Here is a 19,043-nt window from a genome sequence, read left to right on the forward strand (position 1 = left end):
CTATCATGTCTCTGACTCCTAAGTCATGGGGATTGCACTTGGCCTGCCTGGCATTTATGTAGGTTGTGAAGATCTGAACTCTGATCTTTATTGTAAGTAACAAGTAGTTTACAATGAACCTTTTCCCTAACCTCTTAGATACTGAGCTTTGGATTTTAAAATCTTCAGGGTCTAAGGTTTTATTAGTCTATTCTATCACTAACCTGAACTGTTCAGATGTGACCAGAAATTATAATACACGGGAACTATGATGCTTAGTGCAAACTGCTGCATTTATACAGGATCCATGTTGATGGAAGACAGGCTGCTTTCTTCAAACAAAGCTCATTATCAAAAAAAAAAAAAAAAAAAAAAAAAAAAAAAAAATTCATGAGATAACATGAACAAAAGACCAGCTTGGAATGTATGATTTTTTTGCCAGAACTGACTAAGCAACATAAACTAAGTGACAGTACCATCTGTAACAGTGTTCAAGTTGATAATCTCTATAGCAGGCCACCTTTGAGAGAACAATGAGAAGAAACAAACATATTAAGCATAATATAAGAAAGCAATAGCTCATCCAAAACAAGGAAACAAACAAAGAAAAACAAAACTCAACTCTACATTCTCTCTACAGCTTGTTAAAATCTCTATGAAGCACCATGTGGTTGCTGGGATTTGAACTCTGGACCTTCAGAAGAGCAGTCAGTGTTCTTACCCACTGAGCCATTTGGCCCCAATGAAAGAGTTAGAGAAAGGACCCAAGGAGCTGAAGGGTTTGCAGCCCCTTAGGACAAACAACAATATGAACTAACTAGTACCCTCAGAGCTCCCAGGGACTAAAACACTAACCAAAGAGTACACAAGGGGTGACCCATGGCTCCAGCAGTATATGAATAGCAGAAGATGACCAAGTTGGTCATCAATAGGAGGAGAGGCCCTTGGCACTGTGAAGGTTCTATGCCCCAGTGTAGAGGAATGCCAGGGCCAGGAAGCAGGAGGGGGTGGGATGGTGAGCAAGGGGAGGAGGGAGGGAACAGGGGTATGTTTCAGTTTTTGTTTTTTTATTTTATTGTATTTTATTTGGAGGGGAACATGAGAACGGAGATATTGTAAATAAAGAAAGCATCTAATAAAAAATTCTCTATGAAGGATTTTCAAATTGAATATCCACTTTAAGATTCATAAATATCAGGTCAGCATATATACAAAAGAATATTACTTTAAAGAATCCAGGCTCAGAGTTAATGTTTAGAATAGTTTGTTGCCTGACATCTTGGAATTTAATGAGATGCTGTTGTTAACTGAGAGGCTGTCTCCAGGAGCTATAGAAATCCTTTAGAAAGACAGTTTCACTTCACTTGAATCAGCAGTTGATTCTGCTCTCTTACTCATCATGAGCATGGATGAGCTTGGGCAAATTTCAATTTCATAGACGCGAACATGGAGAGGAAAAAATGAACATTTACTTAAAGTTCCATGTGTGTAATTTTGATCCAGTGCTTAATGTGGATATGAATAGCACTTGGTTGTCTGAGCACAGCAATGCACTGCTTCCAGAACCTTAGCCAGTACTGTAATTGTATACTTTGCTGCAGAGCTGTGCTCTAAACCATAAATTTGAAACCATACACAAAATGCATAATTCTGTCACCAGGACAGCATGGTCTGAGCAATAAGAAACTGACAAAATAATAAATAATTCTTTAGTTTAACCAAGTTCAGAAATGACGCAGCATGAATTATGACTTGCCTGGTGGAAAATGACATTTTTCATGCTTATTGTGAAAATTTGTTAGGGAAAACAAAAAAATAAAATAAAATAAAAGTCATGACTTCCCAGCATCAAAGACTCATTCTAGAGTTTTTTTTTCGTGACTCTAGAACACAATTGCTAGAAATAATGCTCAGAACCATATGAAATAAAGAAAAACCATATTGTTTTATTTTTATTTAATTTTATATCATACTGTATACATTTTAAGTTAATGAGGGTATGTAAATGTGTGTGTGTGTGTGTGTGTGTGTGTGTGTGTGCATGTGCACACATGCCCATGTAAATGCCAGCACATGCCAAAGCTACAGGAGAAGGTATCAGATATTCTGGAGCTAGAATTGCAGGAACTTATAAGCTCTGGAATGGCAAGCAGCAAGCACTCTTTATTGCTCAGATCTTTCTCCAGCCCTACATTTTGTATTCTTATCTCAGCTTAACAAAAAAATTTTATACATCTACAATCCAGGAATGTGGACCAAATGGAAACTTGAAGTTGTAGCTAATTGGATGTTGTCCTATCACACTGTTCCATGGAGGATAAAGTGGAAATTTCATCTATGGCCTGTTTTCATTAGATCATAGAAATATAACCTTTTATTAGACAGAGTATTCTTCTGTGCTTGCTGCCTAAGTGGTATATAACCTTCTGTGAGTTTCTGTGCACAGAAGGACATAAATAATCATGTGAATGAGACTTCTAAACTTTTTTATTGTCTTAAACTTTTTTTTTTACTACACTTTAGATTGTGTATATCCTAGGATATGAGGCTTACCAGAGCAGAGCAGATACATGGTTCTCCACAGAGTAGCACTGTTTATCACAAAGGGATAGATCTGGTATTTCAAATTGTGGCAAGGATCACAGAGGACCATCGACATACTATGGTGCAATGCTAGCCTCTGCATTACTAATATTTTGTAAACTGCAACTTGCCTTTCTGGGAGTGAAAAACAGTAGAGAGACTGGCTTTTCCTTTCAACTCCTGTGAAGGAGTTAAGGAATTATCTTCTTATTTCAACTAAATTTCATAAAATAAAATTATCATTTTAAAACCAAATTTGTTTTGGGGAATCATGTATTCTTTTCAGTTTAATATTTCATGACTCTCCCCATATTATCATGAGAAATATAAATGTACTCTGTAGCTGATGAACTTAATTTTTCTGTGGTTTTCAGAGGTAGCAAGTGCCAATTTGTTATGCTAGCACAGATATTAATTCTAAGTCCTCAGAGGATTTGACCATGACAAACAATAGACACAAGAAAAAAATATGGGATCTTCTTTCATTCTTGCTCTCTTCCAAATAAGACATTAGAATTCATTTCTTATTAATTATATGACATGCTAATGTTTTCTGTTGGGAGCAGGTTCTTTGACTGCCATTGTCTTAAGTCGCAATTTTATTAAGAAAAAAAAATACCCCTGGTATTTAATGTAGCTTAACTATTGATCTATTTGATGTCAGTTCAATAAGAATAAATGAAACCAGGATGACTACGTTGCATTGGTTGCAGTATCTTCTAACATTTTGTTTGTAAGATTTAGATTGCTTACTTAATTCAGTTGATGCAACACATATGTGAGATAGCCTAAACTAGTCAGAAGCCTGAAGGAATCAACAGCAAGGACTAGCTAGTGGCATGCTGTTTTCTCTCTTGTACTATCCTCTTTAAAAGCTGACTTCATGTACCAGGTTTCTGAATATTAGTTCCTTTATCAGCACTTTGTGACTAACATATCTTTCACTATGAAGTATTATTTCTAATATATATTACTTAGGGTAAAACCTAAAAATTCATAAATCATTATCCCTAAATAAGTAGGAATATGTATAATAATTAGTACTTATTTATATTATTAGTACAATATGAATTTGTATTTATATTATTTATATCAGTAAATAAATAGGAATTTAAATTATATATGTGAAGCTACATGGGAATCTTATAAGAAGGATGTTTATGTTTTGTGCTTCAAATAAACCCAAGAGGTTTATATGTGGTGTATTAAAATAATAGAATTTTAACATGCAGGCACAACAAATTTTGAAAGAAGACTATACTTATTGATTTGACATTTTTTTAGTGTGAAAAGAATGGATACATTTTGCTTTTTCACTTTATTACAATTGTTTTACTTCATCTGTGAACTACAGTTACTAGAAAGCGACCAGCACTCCCTAAAAATATTCAAATTTTCCAGTGTATGATCATGTGATATTACTGGCAATGTCTGAAAATAATTATCCTAGCTTCAGATTTGTAATCAACATTATGCACAATAAGTTTCTCTTACAAGCCAAAATAACCCTCTTTTTAAGTTTTACGAAGCCAGGCAATAATGCCTGTGGGGATCACCAGTAAACACTTCTGCATTTGCATTCTATGATCCTCATAGTTACGCTTGTAGTCTGGAACATTCTAGGTGCTTCTGGATCGTGTGTTCAGCTAAAGTCTCTTTTAGGATAGTTGTATCTCTAGTTTCAAGAATCTACAGAACATGCTATAGGATTGGTTGGTTTAGTATTTGTGGCAGAGTGTTGGATCAACATCCAGAGTCACACCTGAGACAGGTTTCCAGTCACTATTGGAGAAATAAATAATACTCAGACCTATTTAGCAGAAGAGCCATTTCTAATATAGTATATCAACCAACAAAATTCTCTTTCTTATTATGATATGTAAATAGTTAATCTTAGTAATGTAAGTGTAAAGCAATTGAATAAATAACACTATGACGTATTAAAGCTAGATAACGTGTAAGTAAATGAAGATAAACCAGAGCAAGAGGTGCTTGTAGGAAGGAGAAGAGGATCATTTCTCACTGACTGGTTGATACACAAAGCATTTCTAGGCTTGCTTTATGTGTGCCTAATACAAATAGTACAACAATATGTGTTTTTCCTTATGCATATGTGCTTTCCAGTGACACTAGGTCTAGGAAAGAATGAATAGCTGATTCATAAATCATTTCACATTTTTTCTGTGATCCATCAGAAAGTACAGGAAACAGCTTACATGTCTAGGTATAGCTTACTAAAGTAATGATTAAAATAATGGCAAGAATCTGCTCCTTATGTTTATATGATAATCATAGATTTTGTATTTTCTTTAACCCAGTTCATATTTTTTTTAACCCATGTCTGTTTTCTTCTTATTTGAATCAATATTTATGTCCTTTTGGTTACTCTGTATTTTCCTCTTCTTTACAGTAATGTTATCTGTTAGTTTATCAATCTTCCCCACATTACACTCATACAGATGTAACTCTAAAGTTATCCATAAGGTCTAGATTGACCATAGGAATGAAGAAAATTGGAAATCAGAAGGTAAATTACCTATATAAGTATGATTCCCATAATGCAGATTAAGCATCTCATTAAAAAAGTTCAAGCTAAAGTGACATTTTGATGATTTTAGTGTCTAACAAGCATATTCCCCTTCTTTCGATAAAAACTCAGAAGATTTCATTATCTCTGAGATTCTGGGCTTCTGATCATTCTATAGTGTCTTAAGAGAACTTACTGTTTTTAATATTTAAAAAGGTGGCTGTTCCCTTAGGATAAACAACAATATGAACTAACTAGTACCTTCAGAGCTCCCAGGGACTAAAACACCAACCAAAGAGTAGACATGATGGGACTAATGGCTCCAGCTGCATATGTAGCAGAGGATGGCCAAGTTGGTCATCAATTGGAGGAGAGGCCCTTGGCCCTGTGAAGCTTCTTTGTCCCAGTGTATGGGAATGCCTGGGCCAGGAAGCAGGAGGGGATGGGTTGGTGAGCAGGGTTAGGGGGGAGAGAACAGGGTTTTTTTTTTAGTTTTTGTTTTTTTATTTTATCTTATTTTCGTTTTTTGTCTTTTTTTGTCTTTTTTTGTCTTTTTTTTTTTTTTTTTTGAGGGGAACCTGGGAAAGGAATATTGTAAATAAAGAAAACATCTAGTAAAAAAAATGAATGCAAAAATCTCCCAAGCTTCTGCAGGACCATTGAAGCTTACTAATTAGATTTGTTAAATGGTACTCAAAAGCAAAAGGAATTTGTCTTTTATTGTTTTTTTCACAGCTTCCTTTCTACATTGCTTTATTTAAAAATTGCTATATTTAATAATTCTTCTTGTTAAAACATTGGATCAAAAAGTGTAAGTTAAATGAATTTTCTTTCATTAAAAACAAAAAGGTAGCTGTTAATGATTAATTCAGGAAATTCTCAAAGACTTAACTGGAAACTGACTTTGCTGGCCATGCTCAGGTATAAAGGTAGGCCCTTAATGTTTACAGGACAAACTACAAATCTGTATCCAGCAAAACTAAAACAGATGCATATTCAGTGCTGCCTCCCATCCTTGACAGGAAGTCTATTGATAGATCAGAAGGAAAAGCGGATCTGGTGGGAGTTTAATAGTGTGTGTGTGTGTGTGTGTGTGTGTGTGTGTATGTTTGTGCATGTGGCTGTGGGTGTGCCTGTGCATTTGTGAGCATTCATGTGTGTGTGTATTCTATCCTGTTTAAAAAAATCTCATATTTCTTCATTTTGACTGGCAGAAATTAAGGCAATATAATAGAAAAACAATGCTAAACTGATCCTTGTAAAAATATTATAAAAAAATATTATATTGATAAATGTGCCTATTACGTACATATTATTTCCCAAAGATTAAGAAAAAATTAAGGTTATCAAACAATGTGATGTGAGAGAATTTTATCTGAAGAAAACAACACTTACTACTTGTCTGTGGATAAATGTGCTAGGGGTCTTGATAAGTCTCTTTTTAAAACTAGCAATCCAATGGTAGCCAAACATAGTATGCAGAGCAAAGACAGAGAAACCATCATCTAGTGACTCAGAAACACATTGTAATTTGTCCTCCCTGCAACCTTGAAAGGGGACATTTGTAATCCTAGCAAGAATGAACACTAATTTTTGAAGTAAAACACAACTTTTGAAGATTTTTTGAAAAGATATTTTGCTTAGACAAGAATTCATATACTAAGGAGTTGTTTCTCGCATAAAAGGACAAATGTGGGACATTTGTAAGGCACTAGCATTCAGTTCAATATAGAGTATATCTATAATGAACATATATATTCAGGTTTATATTTTCTCCTTGAAGATGTCTCTTTAAAATATATCCCAATAGTAGTAATTATTAGTAAATAATGGGTAACTAAATGCTTGAACACTAAAAAATACAATCAGTAGAACTACAATATAGGATTAGAATATAAAAACATTATAAATTTAATTAACTACCTACATATATAGGAGGAGTATATATTACAATGCTAGGGATCAAGTGAAGGACTTCACATATTGGCTACCACTCAGTTACCTAGCTCTATCTCCCAAGACCCCCTCCAATTACTATAAATAATTTGATACTTCAAAATAATGTCATTTCTTAAAAATACTTCATTGTAATCTAAATGATGAAAGTAAGGGTGATAAAGATAATAACTGAAAGAAGTTAAAGTCTTCATCTCATATAGTTGGACTTTAAGATAATACTGACATTCAATATACTGACTAATCAAAAAAATAATTTCCTTATGGTAGGGCTGATAGTGTAATTCCAAATACCTAAAGATATAACACAAATTGAATGTGGATTATACTGAAAATTACAGAAGGAATTGAGAGGAGAGAAAAAGTCACACATATCTTTAACAATTTATCATAAATGTCTCCAATTATGAAATATGAAATAATGACTTAAAATTTAGTTCTTAAAGATCATGTTACTGGTGAGTATTGAATTAAATAATAATACATTTGTGTTCATGTTAAACAAATATAATCCTAAAGTAGTAACAGATACTGAAGTGTGAGCCATGGCTAATAAACAGAAATGCAATGTAATAGAGAATGCAGCTCCGAAATGAAATAATTTTAGCTCTGACTTATGTAGGCCCAGAGATCATCCGTCATCAATCTGAACTGAATCATTAAGTCTTGAGACTCAGGTCTGCATGTGCCTTGAACAGATGTTTCTCCTATCCTGGGTTTGGCATTTGCACATCCTAAGGCTTCTTGAACTTTGTGAATATCAGTCAACTCCTTACTATAAGCCTATCATCTTTCTGTACACATATGCACATACATACATCCTATTGAATTCCTTCCTCAGAATAACCTTGAGCCACAATATGAAATTGAAATCCTCCAAGAAATTTTTACTTAGCTCTCAGTGCACACATACTATTGTGGCAGTTATTGCACACAGGGATACAATTTGAGGTAGAAGGAAGAAATCTCAGGGTTCATCCTAGAATAATAAGCACAATAAATTGAATATATGACAAAAACTAATAAAACTATCTTTAATCCAAGTCCATCAATCCAGTTGATTACCTATAGATTCCTTAGAAGTCTCCTTTTGCCATTCCTCCTTCTTTATTTCCAAATACAGCCATCTGAGTTGCCGATTCATTTAAAATTGTTTTAAGACTAATGTGTGCACCACCACCAATATAGAGTCAGCTGCAAGTGCTGATTATGAGACTTCGTATGACAGGAAAAATTTGCTCATGTGGCATAGATGTATTGATATTGTCTGCTGATTCATATATAGCAGGACAGTATGCTGTGCAGCATATTATCATTGTTCTCTGCTAGAAATTGAGTCATATAAGACAGTCTAGAATTATATCTAAGCATCATTCAGAAGAGTCTTTCTAGTTGTGATTTCAGTTCTCTTGGTGTTACATTTTCCTTTTCTTTACTAACAGCCACATACACAATGAGGGTTAGAAAAAAGGAACTTACATGTGCAAGTAGTTCCATTTTCATCCAAAAGTTGATTATCAGCACAGGCACACACTCGGCCTGCTGGAATGGCCAGGCAGAGGGTGCCACAGCCCCCATTGTTAATGCGGCACATATTGTCACCTGAAGAAAAAAAGAAAGGGAATTGTCACAAAGCTGATGGTCATGCAATGTCTAAAATATGGTTTATTTTTAAGGTTATGGAACCCAGGCTACCTTTTAATGTTCTATCCTTGTTTTTGTTTGTTTGTTTGTTTGTTTTGTTTTGTTTTTTGTCAACCATCCAACTTCTAGAATTACAGGCATATACTGCCAAACCTAGCTTTCAGGAATATTTTTCTTTCACTGAAATATAAATGGACATAAATATGTGAATGAAAATGTTATATATACAGTTTACCTTAGTGATTATTGTCAATATTGTAGCTGAATGGAAGTGGCTTTCAAAAGCAGTTGAAAATAGATGTTGCTTTGGTACATAGAAGAATATGTTGTTGTAGGAGGATTGTGTACTAGGTAATAATTTTCTAGGGACCTTAAGCAAGGAGGAAGGTAGCCTTTTAACTGTCATGTACAGTTCCCCAGATTATGATTATCATATGGCGGTCTGAGGGCTTTGAACAGTAAAACAGGCCTCTGCAAATGTAGATGGAGGTCACCGTTGAGCAGGCAAGTGTGTGGGATTTGATTTCTGTCTAGTGAGGTGAGTCCCCTGCATGCTACTGGGCTAAGGATACCACAAAGCATGGCATATCGAGAAAATTCACAGCACATAGGACAGAAATACTGGACTAGAGACTGGGAACTGAGTCACTGATAGAGCACAGGAGATGACATTTATAAGAGAATACATAAACATATGCCAGGAGCCCACGATAAATTGTAGAAGATAACCAGAGACATATTTGAAGAGCCTTGAGATATGATTTTTATTAAAATGTAGCTAAAACCTAGTAACTTTAGATAATCATAAATTTGACATTATTTATTCCTTCTACTTGTCAAAGTAATTGAGAAAATATATTAATCCAGGTGACATGGTTCTTGCCTGTAAATGTGACTCTCAAAGAAGCTGAAGAGGATTCCTGAGAGTTTCAGGGCCGCTTGGATAACAGAACAAATCCAAGAAGAACAAAAGCTAAAGAATAACAGTGTGGAAAGAAAAATGGACAGATAGACAGACAGACAGATAGAGGCAGAAAGGAGGGATGGGGAAGGAAGGAGGGAAGAGAGAAGGGGGTTGCTGAGCTTTCTTTGCAACCATCTTTACAGATAGAATTATTAAACCCCAGCAGCACAGTGCCCATGCAATTATCAGATAATCTTACAGCACACTTAAATTCTCAATATTATCAATAAATAAAATGTTTTATTATTTTAAGAGTAAAACACTAAAAAGAGGAGCCTTTAGTTACTTGGGCATAAATAATAAACAATTAAAAATTGATAGTTATTGTGCAAGTACTAATACTGTACCCGAAGTCACAGATGGGGCCATCACACTATATGCCAGAAGGGTTGGACTGCCATGAATTGCCATTGCAGGGGAGACAAGTCCTCCACAATGGTGCCGAATACTATAAAATCATACATATTATCTTATACATCTCAGATCAGAAGAAATAGCCTAGAGTTTCTCATCAATTCTTTTATATTTAATAGCATCCATATTTTGTAAAATTTGGATTTTACAACTATTAGTGACATATATAACTGAAAAGGTAAGAAATAAGAAACTGGTTACATATTTTTAAAGATAAATGCTTAATATAGAAATGAATGGCATGATATTTATTCTCATTGAATACAAATATTCTATATTCAGAAATGAATTAACATTATTTAAAATTTAAAATATATTCCCCTAATTTAAATACAACATTCTGAAAACAAAGAATTAGCACTTGCACTGCCATAATAGAAATTCCAAAGCTAAATTAACATGAATAATTTCACATATCTCACTGGAAGGGCCTGGACCTTTTTATATTTTAATGACCCAGTATAATTTTCAATTTCATTTTAACAACATATTTCCATCAAAGCTTATGTGATAGTGTGTTTTGAAATATATTATTTAAAAATATTTCCTAAAATTATTGGCAGAATGTAATTATTTTTTTTATTGAGTTATTTAACTTATTTGCCATTTCAAATGTTGTCCCACTCCCGGTCACTCGTCCTAGAATTTTTCACTACATCCCCTCTCCCTTTTGACTCTGACTGGGTGGTCCCCTACCCACATACCCACTGCTACCCACTCACTCCCCTCCTACCCTCACGCACCGATCCAGCCCCAGCTCATCCCCCAACCCCAGCTTCTCCCAACCCTGGGGCATCAAGTCTCTCCAGGATTAACCTCAGCCTTTCCTATGGAGGCCAGTAAAGGCACTCACTCCTCTACTACATATATGCTGAGAGCAACAGACCAGCCCACTTATGCTCTTTGGTCTGGTCTGTGGTTTAGTCTCTGGGACCTCTAAGAGGTCTGTTGTTTTCTGTGTGGGGTAGCCAGCCCCTTCAGCTCCTTCAATTATTCCCCCAACTCTTCTATAGGGGTCCCAGATCTCTGTCACATGCTTGGTTGTAAATTTGTGTATCTGTCTCAGTCAGCTGCTGGTAGACTCTCTCACAGGACAGCCATGTTAGGCTTCTGTCTGCGAGTACAACATGGCATGCGAGTAATAGTGTGAGGGTTTGGTGTCTGCCCATGTGATGGATACCAGATCGGGGCGGTCTCCCGATAGCCTTTCCTTCAATCTCTGATCCATTTTTGTCCCTGTGTTTTTGGTTTTTTTTTTTTTGTTTTTTTCTATCATATTGGAATTTAAAGTACCTGTCCCACATTTGTAAAAAAATGATTCATGCTTAGATTTTGTTTTCAGAGGTAGTGGGGTGCTATTTTAGTTTATAAGTTAGAAGATATCCTGGAAATTGTGTTTATTCCAAACATCAGATAAGATCCATCAGGGTGAGACTTGGGTTTCTGATTGATCCTGCATTTAATATTTGATCATTTTAGAAAAGGCAACTAAACAGAGATCCTATCTCAAAATAAACATTAAAAAATATCAAACATAACATCAATTACTACTTTAGAAAGTAAGAACTAAATCACATGTTCTAGTCTGGTATAATGATTCATGCTTTAATCATAGACATAAGTCTATGATTAAACATAATGTATAGCCCTGCTGTATAGTATAGTATAGTATCTTAAAAACAAAATGAAAAGAAACAAAACAAAACAAAATAAAATAAAATAAAAACAAGTCTTTCCATCTTCCTCTTCTCAATGACTTGAAGTTCTTGGCATACAGGTCTTTGACTTCATTGGTTAGAGTTCCGCGTATATATTTTATATTATTCATAGCTATTTTAAGAGTGTTGTTTCCCTAGTTTCTTTCTTGGCTCGTTTTTCAACAGTAAAAAGGAGGTCTGCTCCCTTTTTTTCAGTTAATTTTGAATCCAGACACTTTGCTGAGCATTTTAATCAGCTGTAGGAGTTCTCTGGTAGAATTTTTGGGGTCACTTATGTATACCATCAAATCATCTGCAAGTAGTGATACATTCAATTATTCTTTTCCAATTTGTATCCCCTTGATCTCCTTTAGTTGACTTACTGCTCTGTCTAGAATTTCTAGAACTATATTAAATAGATAAGGAGAGAGTGGGTAGCCTTTCCGTATCCTTGATTTTGATGGAATTCCTCTAATTTTCTTTCCCTTTAGCTTGATGTTGGCAATTGGCTTGCTTTATATTGTTTTTACTATGTCTATGTGTGCACATTCTATCCCTGATGTCTCTAAGACTTTTAACATGAAAAGGTACTAGATTTTGTCATTTTTCAGCTTCTAGTGAGATGATCATGTATTTTTTTTTCTTTCAGATTGTTTATATGGTTGATTATAGATCTCCAAACCTAATGAATTAGTAGAATTAACATAGTGAAGATGATAACCTTACCAAAAGCAACTTACATATTCAATGCTGTAGTGGCTATTCCTGGTTGTCAACTTGACTATATTTGAAATGAACTACAATCCAGAATTAGAATTCTCACCTGTGGCCCTAATCTGGAGGCTGTGAGATACAAGTTTCCATCTGGTCTGAATCTTGGCATGGAGATCTTGAGGCATAGTGGCTATGAATCCCAGAAGATTAAGATAGAAAGATCTATGAGTTCAAGATCATCTGGGATTAAAGGTGTGGTGGTATATACCTTTAATCTGGGCCACACCTTTTGCTGGAGACCTATATAAGGACATTGGAAGAAGGAAGGTTCTGCTCTTGCCTGCTTGCCTTGTGGGACTGAGCAACTGCTAGATCCTTCCATTCACAGCTGCTGCTGATCATTGTTGGGAGTTGGACTACAGACTGTAAGTCATCAATAAATTCCTTTACAACATAGAGACTACTATAAGTTCTGTGACTCTAGAGAACCCTGACTACTACAAATGCTATTCTTTTCAAAATTCAATAAAAATTTTTTTATAGATCTTTACAATGCAATTCTCAATTTCATATGGAAAAACAGACAAAAAAAGCAGCAATAGTGACAACAAAAAGGATAGCTAAAACAATCTTGTACAATGAAGAACTTCTGGAAGTATCACCATCCCTGCCTTAATTCTATAACACAAAACAATAGTAATAAAACTGTATGGTATTGGTATAGATAGGTACAGACAGGTTTATCAATGGACTAGAATTGAAGACCCTGTCATACGTATGGATACTTGATTTTTGGCAAAAAAGGTAAAACCATACAATGGAAAAAAGACTGGATTTCTGCATCTGGAGAAATATGAATAGAACCATATCTATCACCCTGCACAAAATTCAAGTCCAAGTAGATCAAAGACCTCAATATAAAACCAGATATACTAAGTCTAATGGAAAAGTAAGTGGGGAAAAGCCTTGAACTCATTGGTACAGAAGACAACTTCGTGAACAGAACACCAATGGTTCAGGCTTTAAGATCAATGATGGATAAATGGGACCTCATGAAACTGAAAAGCTTCTTTAAGGTTAAGGATACTGTTAATAGGACAAAATGTTACCCTGTGGATTGGTAAACTATCTTAACTAATCCTACATCTGATAGAGGGCTAATATCTAAACTTTATTTAAAAACTCAGGAAATTAGATATTACTCAAATAACCCAATTAAAAAATTGGGTATAGAGCTAAACAAAAAATTCTCAACAGAGGAGTCTGGAATGGCCAAGAAATACTTCAAGAAATGTTCAAAGTCCTTAGTCATCAGGAAAATAAAAAATAATATTAATTCTGAAGTTCCATCTAACACTGGTTAGAATGCCTAAAGTCAAAAACTCAAGTGATAACATATGCTGGTGAGGATATGGAGCAAGGGAACACCCCTCAATTGCTGGTGGGAATTCAAACTTGTACAACCACTTTGGAAATCACTTTGGTAGTTTCTCAGAAAACTAGGAATAGTTTACCTTAGCATCCAGCTATACTACTTCTAGGCATAGCACAAAAGATGCCCCACTATAACATAGGGACACTTGCTTAACTATGTTGATAGCATACCTATTATGGCAGGTATTGACAGGAGAGATGGCTAGACGACCATGAAAATGAACAGAAATCTACAACTGACAGGAGTGAGGAGGTAAGGGACATCTCCAGGAGGAGACAGAGACCTAGGATAAGCACCCAAGAGTCAAGGAGATGACCTTAGCTGTGATTCACTACTTTGGGGATAAGGAACCCAAAGTGGACATCTCCTGTAGCCAGGTAGAAACCCCAGATAAAGATAACACATCTACAAAAGTTTTGACCCAAAATTTGTCCTGTCTACAAGAAATGCAGGTACAGGGAATTGCACAATGACTTGAGGGAATAGCCAAGCATTAACCGGTATAACTAGAGACCCACACCATGGGCAAGCACCAATCCCTGACACTATTTTTTAAAATATTTTATTAGATTATTTATTTACATTTCAAATGTTATTCTCTTTCCAGTTTTCCCCTTCCCAAACCCTTATCTCACTCCTCTTCCTGCTTCTATGAGGGTGCCCCCTCTACCCCTGCCTCACCTCCCTAGCATTCCCCTACACTGGGGCATTGAGCCTTCACAGAACCAAGTCTGTTATATTTGCAGACAATAGTTTAGCAAGGCTGTCCTCTGAGAGGACACCCAGAAGCTGACTCAGAGTGATGCAGAGACCCAAAGCCAAGCAGTAGATAGAACCTTAGGACTCTTATGGAAGAGTTGGGGGAAGGATTGAGATCCCTGAAGGGAATGGGAACTCCATAGAAAAACCAACAGAATCAACTGTCCTGGACCCTTGGGGCTCTGAGAGACTGAAACACCAATTAAGAAGCATACATGGACTGGACCTACTCCCTACCCACATATGTAGCAGATGTGCAGCTTGCTCTTCATGTGGGTCTTGAACAACTGGAGTGGTGGGTATTCCGAAAGCTGTTGCCTGTCTGTGGGATATGTTCTTCTAGCTGGGCTGCCTTCTTTGTCCTCAATGAGAGAGATTGTGCCCAGACCTGAAGAGACCTTATGTACCATGGTTGGAACCTACCCAGAAGGGTCCTCCACCCTTTCAGAGGAGAAAGGGTGGGGAATGAAGGGAGGAATTGTGAAAGGGGATGACCTGGACGCAGGGGAATGGGGTAATTGGGATGTAAACTGAATAAATAAAATAAAACTTTAATAAATCAAAAGATGTCTGGGATATGACTCAGAGGCTAAAGTTTTGGTTGCACAAACATATAGACCTGAACTTGAGTACCCAATAACCACATAAAAAGCCAGTCTTGTAGCCTGTTACTGACAAACTAAGGGAAAGGCATAGAGGTACTTGGATCCTGGGGGGCTTCTCTAGCAGCCAACCTAGGATTTGGAACTGGAGAGCTATAGGTTCAGTGAAAGGCTCTATCTAAAATAATATAGTAGAGAATAATGGGAGAATACTTCTAAATATCTACCTTTAGTTTCCACATACTCAGGTGTCTGTGAGCCCACCTGCATGTAAACATATGATATATGTATACATACATACTACATACACACAGACACTAATTACTGCTATATTTACATATTAACCAAATATATATAAATGTTACACTAAAATGCAGTACACACACATATGAAAGAGAAAAAGTGTGTGTGTGTGTGTGTGTGTGTGTGTGTGTGAGGCTTATATTCTTAGATTGAAAGGGAGATGGGAGAAGAGAAAGCAAAAAAGCCAGACAGATGTTGTCACACATGGATGGGAGCAATTTAACATATCTTTTAACTCTAAGAAGGAATTGTAACGACTATCTTAGGGGATTTAGTAATCTACTCAGTTGCCATATTTGACCTTTCAGATAAAGGCCAATATGGGGCTGAAGAGACTTATCAGCAAATAGTCTACTTTTGCTGAAGATACAGCTTTGATTTCCAGCACCCACATAGCAGCTTACAACCAACTGTAACTCCAGTCCCAGGAGAGCAACATCCTTTTATGGCCTCCTCAGGCATCAGGTATGAACTTAATGTACAGTCATCCATGTAGGCAAAATATCCATATACATGATAAAATAATTTTTAAAGTAAAATAAAAAGAATATTGGGACAAAATATAACCAAATATATTCACTAATTATGTGTTTTAAAACTTAAATATCATTTTATATTCAACTGTTAATAAGAATAAAAGAAAATTATACCATTTTAGGGTAAGCTGTTCTTATCTAAAAATTTTTATTCTTTTTACTTTGTAATTATCTTATATTGATCAATATAATTAAAGTTGGAATACAATATCTATGTTCCTGTAGATTGTCTAAAATCTATGAATATTGACTTGAGTCCAAACAATAATAACTAGGAATTCTTTCCATACTGTATTGTATGTTCAAAGATTGGTATTGTATGAACAAACATTAGATGTAGGAAGATTAGGTAGAAAAATTGAAACTAATTGATTGTTTCTCCTAAATTGAGGATAATCAGTTGGGCTGGACATATTTTCTAATAAACAGGATACAATAATTTCTAAATGAGCTTAGTAATTAAGATCTTTTGTATTACATGGGTATGATGGTTTATATATTCTTGGCCTAGGGAGTGGTACAATTAGAAGGTATGGCCCTGTCAGAGTAGGTGTGTTGGAGTGGGTGTAGAGCAGGGTTTGGGCTATAAATCCCTCATCCAAGTTGTCCAGAAGTCAGTATTCTGCTAACAGCCTTCAGATGAAGATGTAGAAGTCTCCCTCTGCACCATGACTACCTGAATGCTGCCATGTCCTGCCTTAATGATAATGAACTGAACCTTTAAGCCAGCCCCAATTAAATGGTGTCCTTATGAGAGTTACCCTGCTCATGGTGTCTGCTCACAGCAGCAAAACTCTAACTAAAACAATGGGTGAAAGAAAAATTTTTAAAAAAATTTATCTTTATCCAAAGGTAATACAGATTACTGTATAGTAATATTATTTTCCAAACACCAGATTCATTTCACTGTTTAAGTCACATGGTTGGTTGCACATTACATCCATAAGCGATTACTTCAGATATTTGCATATAGAGAGAGGTAATATTAAAATAATTTTTCCTGATTAAGATGACGTAGGATAATGTGAATTTCTCATATGTACTAGGTCTTGTAAGATTTATTTTTAATGTAACAAATAATATTTTGATCCTTACAGAAATTTGTTAAAAAATGTATTTCTGATCTACATTGAGTATTTCATTGTTCCAAAATTTGAAATGGATCTAAGGTCAGTCCATTTTACAGTGAACCAAGATTTTTTTTTTTTGACAACATTTTGAATTTAATAACCAACTTTCTAAAACAACCACAACATTAAAGTCTTTGAAGTTTGTAAAAATGAATTCTGGCAAAAGGGAGTTTAGAAATGACACTTAAGAGGAACAGCTTCTAAATAAGAGGCAGGGGCAGGGGACAGAGTAAGAGAGTTCTGGCCTCCTAAGAACAAAAGCCAATATTCATTCTTGAGGTGAAGATCAGGAGGAAGGAGGCAGGAGTAGGGAAGGGTGGGGAGGGAGAAAGAAGCACTTCCAGGCCACCATAGCCAAACTAAATATATGCCAGTCAAGTTTTGTGATTGGTATAAATGCTAGGAAAGAATTGTGGAACCATGAAAAGCAGTCTGTGTTTTGGTTGAGTGAGTCTTAACATCTGCAGACCCAGTGAAAGATTCCACAAGAGATGGAAAAGTGAAGACACATTCCCAGACATAAATGGCTGACTACATGAGTCCTCCAACTCCACTATCCTGTGCCCTTTATCACGTAGACAATACCCCAAGCTCCCAGCATCCTGGCTTGATTCCAGCCCTGGTCAACTGACCATAGCCAGGTATGCCCTGCCCCACAGACAGGTAGCCCAGCCCACCATATAAGGGCAGTTTGCCCCCTCCCTTTTCTTTTTCTTTTTCTCTCTTTTCCCTCTTAGCCTCTTACCTTTACTTTCTTTCTCCCTTCCCCCTCTCTCCACGTGGCCATTGCCAACCTCTACTTTATGATCTTCTCTCTCTCTTTTTTATAATAAAACATCTTACGACTATGTATTACCTCCTTTCAGCTAGATGCACCGTGTTTTCCCAGTGTTTGCAGCCAGAGAGGTCAGACCTAGAACTCCTGCATGCCTGCTCATGCCCACTGGGTGGCCATTTCTGTGGCCAGACAAAGAATTGCCCTTTCACGCAATTTTCTCTATTATTCTTTTCTTGTCTACATTATGCTCTAGATAATATCAGTGTTGTTATTTTTAAAGACAGTTTAATCAACAAATAGCTATTAGTATTTATCATTTTCTGTACTTCATTTCTCTTTTGATATATAATTTTTAATAAAGTAAGAAACCTGAGGCTCAAGAATGAGATGTTCTGTTTATGATAGCTACCTTATAGCAAATACCTTCCAAAACCTCATTGCTACACAAATTTCTGCTGACAACATATGTATCAGAAAATTAAGGAAGCAGTTCATTCATTCTAAATTTATTGGAATGTATGGTCATTAAATATTTATTAGGATATCTACATTAAAAAGACTAGCAACTATTTAAAACTCATAAAATGTCTACCACATAGTTTACTAAGTTGTTTTTAGTGCTTAGTATCTAAGTTAGGGGTCATGATAATTTTGGTGGAATAATAAATATTAATAACCCATGAAGATAAAATATAACAATATTATCTGATTTTAGTAAGATGTGACAATTGTGGTAGGTTGTTCTACTTTATTATTATACATTCTTTAACTATGTGTGGAGCCTAATTAGACAGTGCAATAGCAGAATTGTCAATAAAGCCTGTATGAGTAATTCATCTTTTTTTCTCAATTATTCAAGTCCTCCTTTCACTACTATGACTTTTTAAATTACAAAGAACATATCTGGAAGAAAAAAATATTTTGGGAAAAACCTCAATTTCCCTTGAACAAAATCCCCTGAGTTCTTTACCTAGGCTATTCTTGTAGGCAAATGCTTGGAACTAGAAAATATCGTCCTGAGT

At 35.6% G+C, this 19,043-nt stretch overlaps 1 protein-coding gene across 7 annotated transcripts in view; it reads right to left on the minus strand.

The window, feature by feature from the left end:
- The window catches only part of Lrp1b (LDL receptor related protein 1B), a 1,939,581-nt gene that overhangs the window by 775,510 nt on the left and 1,145,028 nt on the right, over nucleotides 1-19,043 (minus strand). For all 7 annotated transcript variants that reach the window (XM_031370139.1, XM_031370141.1, XM_031370138.1 and 4 more), the window contains one exon: nucleotides 8,525-8,647. In XM_031370139.1, the coding sequence (XP_031225999.1) occupies nucleotides 8,525-8,647 (123 nt within the window). The remainder of the gene's footprint in view (nucleotides 1-8,524; nucleotides 8,648-19,043) is intronic.

This window comes from Mastomys coucha, unplaced genomic scaffold (assembly GCF_008632895.1).
Source record: "Mastomys coucha isolate ucsf_1 unplaced genomic scaffold, UCSF_Mcou_1 pScaffold15, whole genome shotgun sequence".
Classification (NCBI taxonomy): domain Eukaryota; kingdom Metazoa; phylum Chordata; class Mammalia; order Rodentia; family Muridae; genus Mastomys; species Mastomys coucha.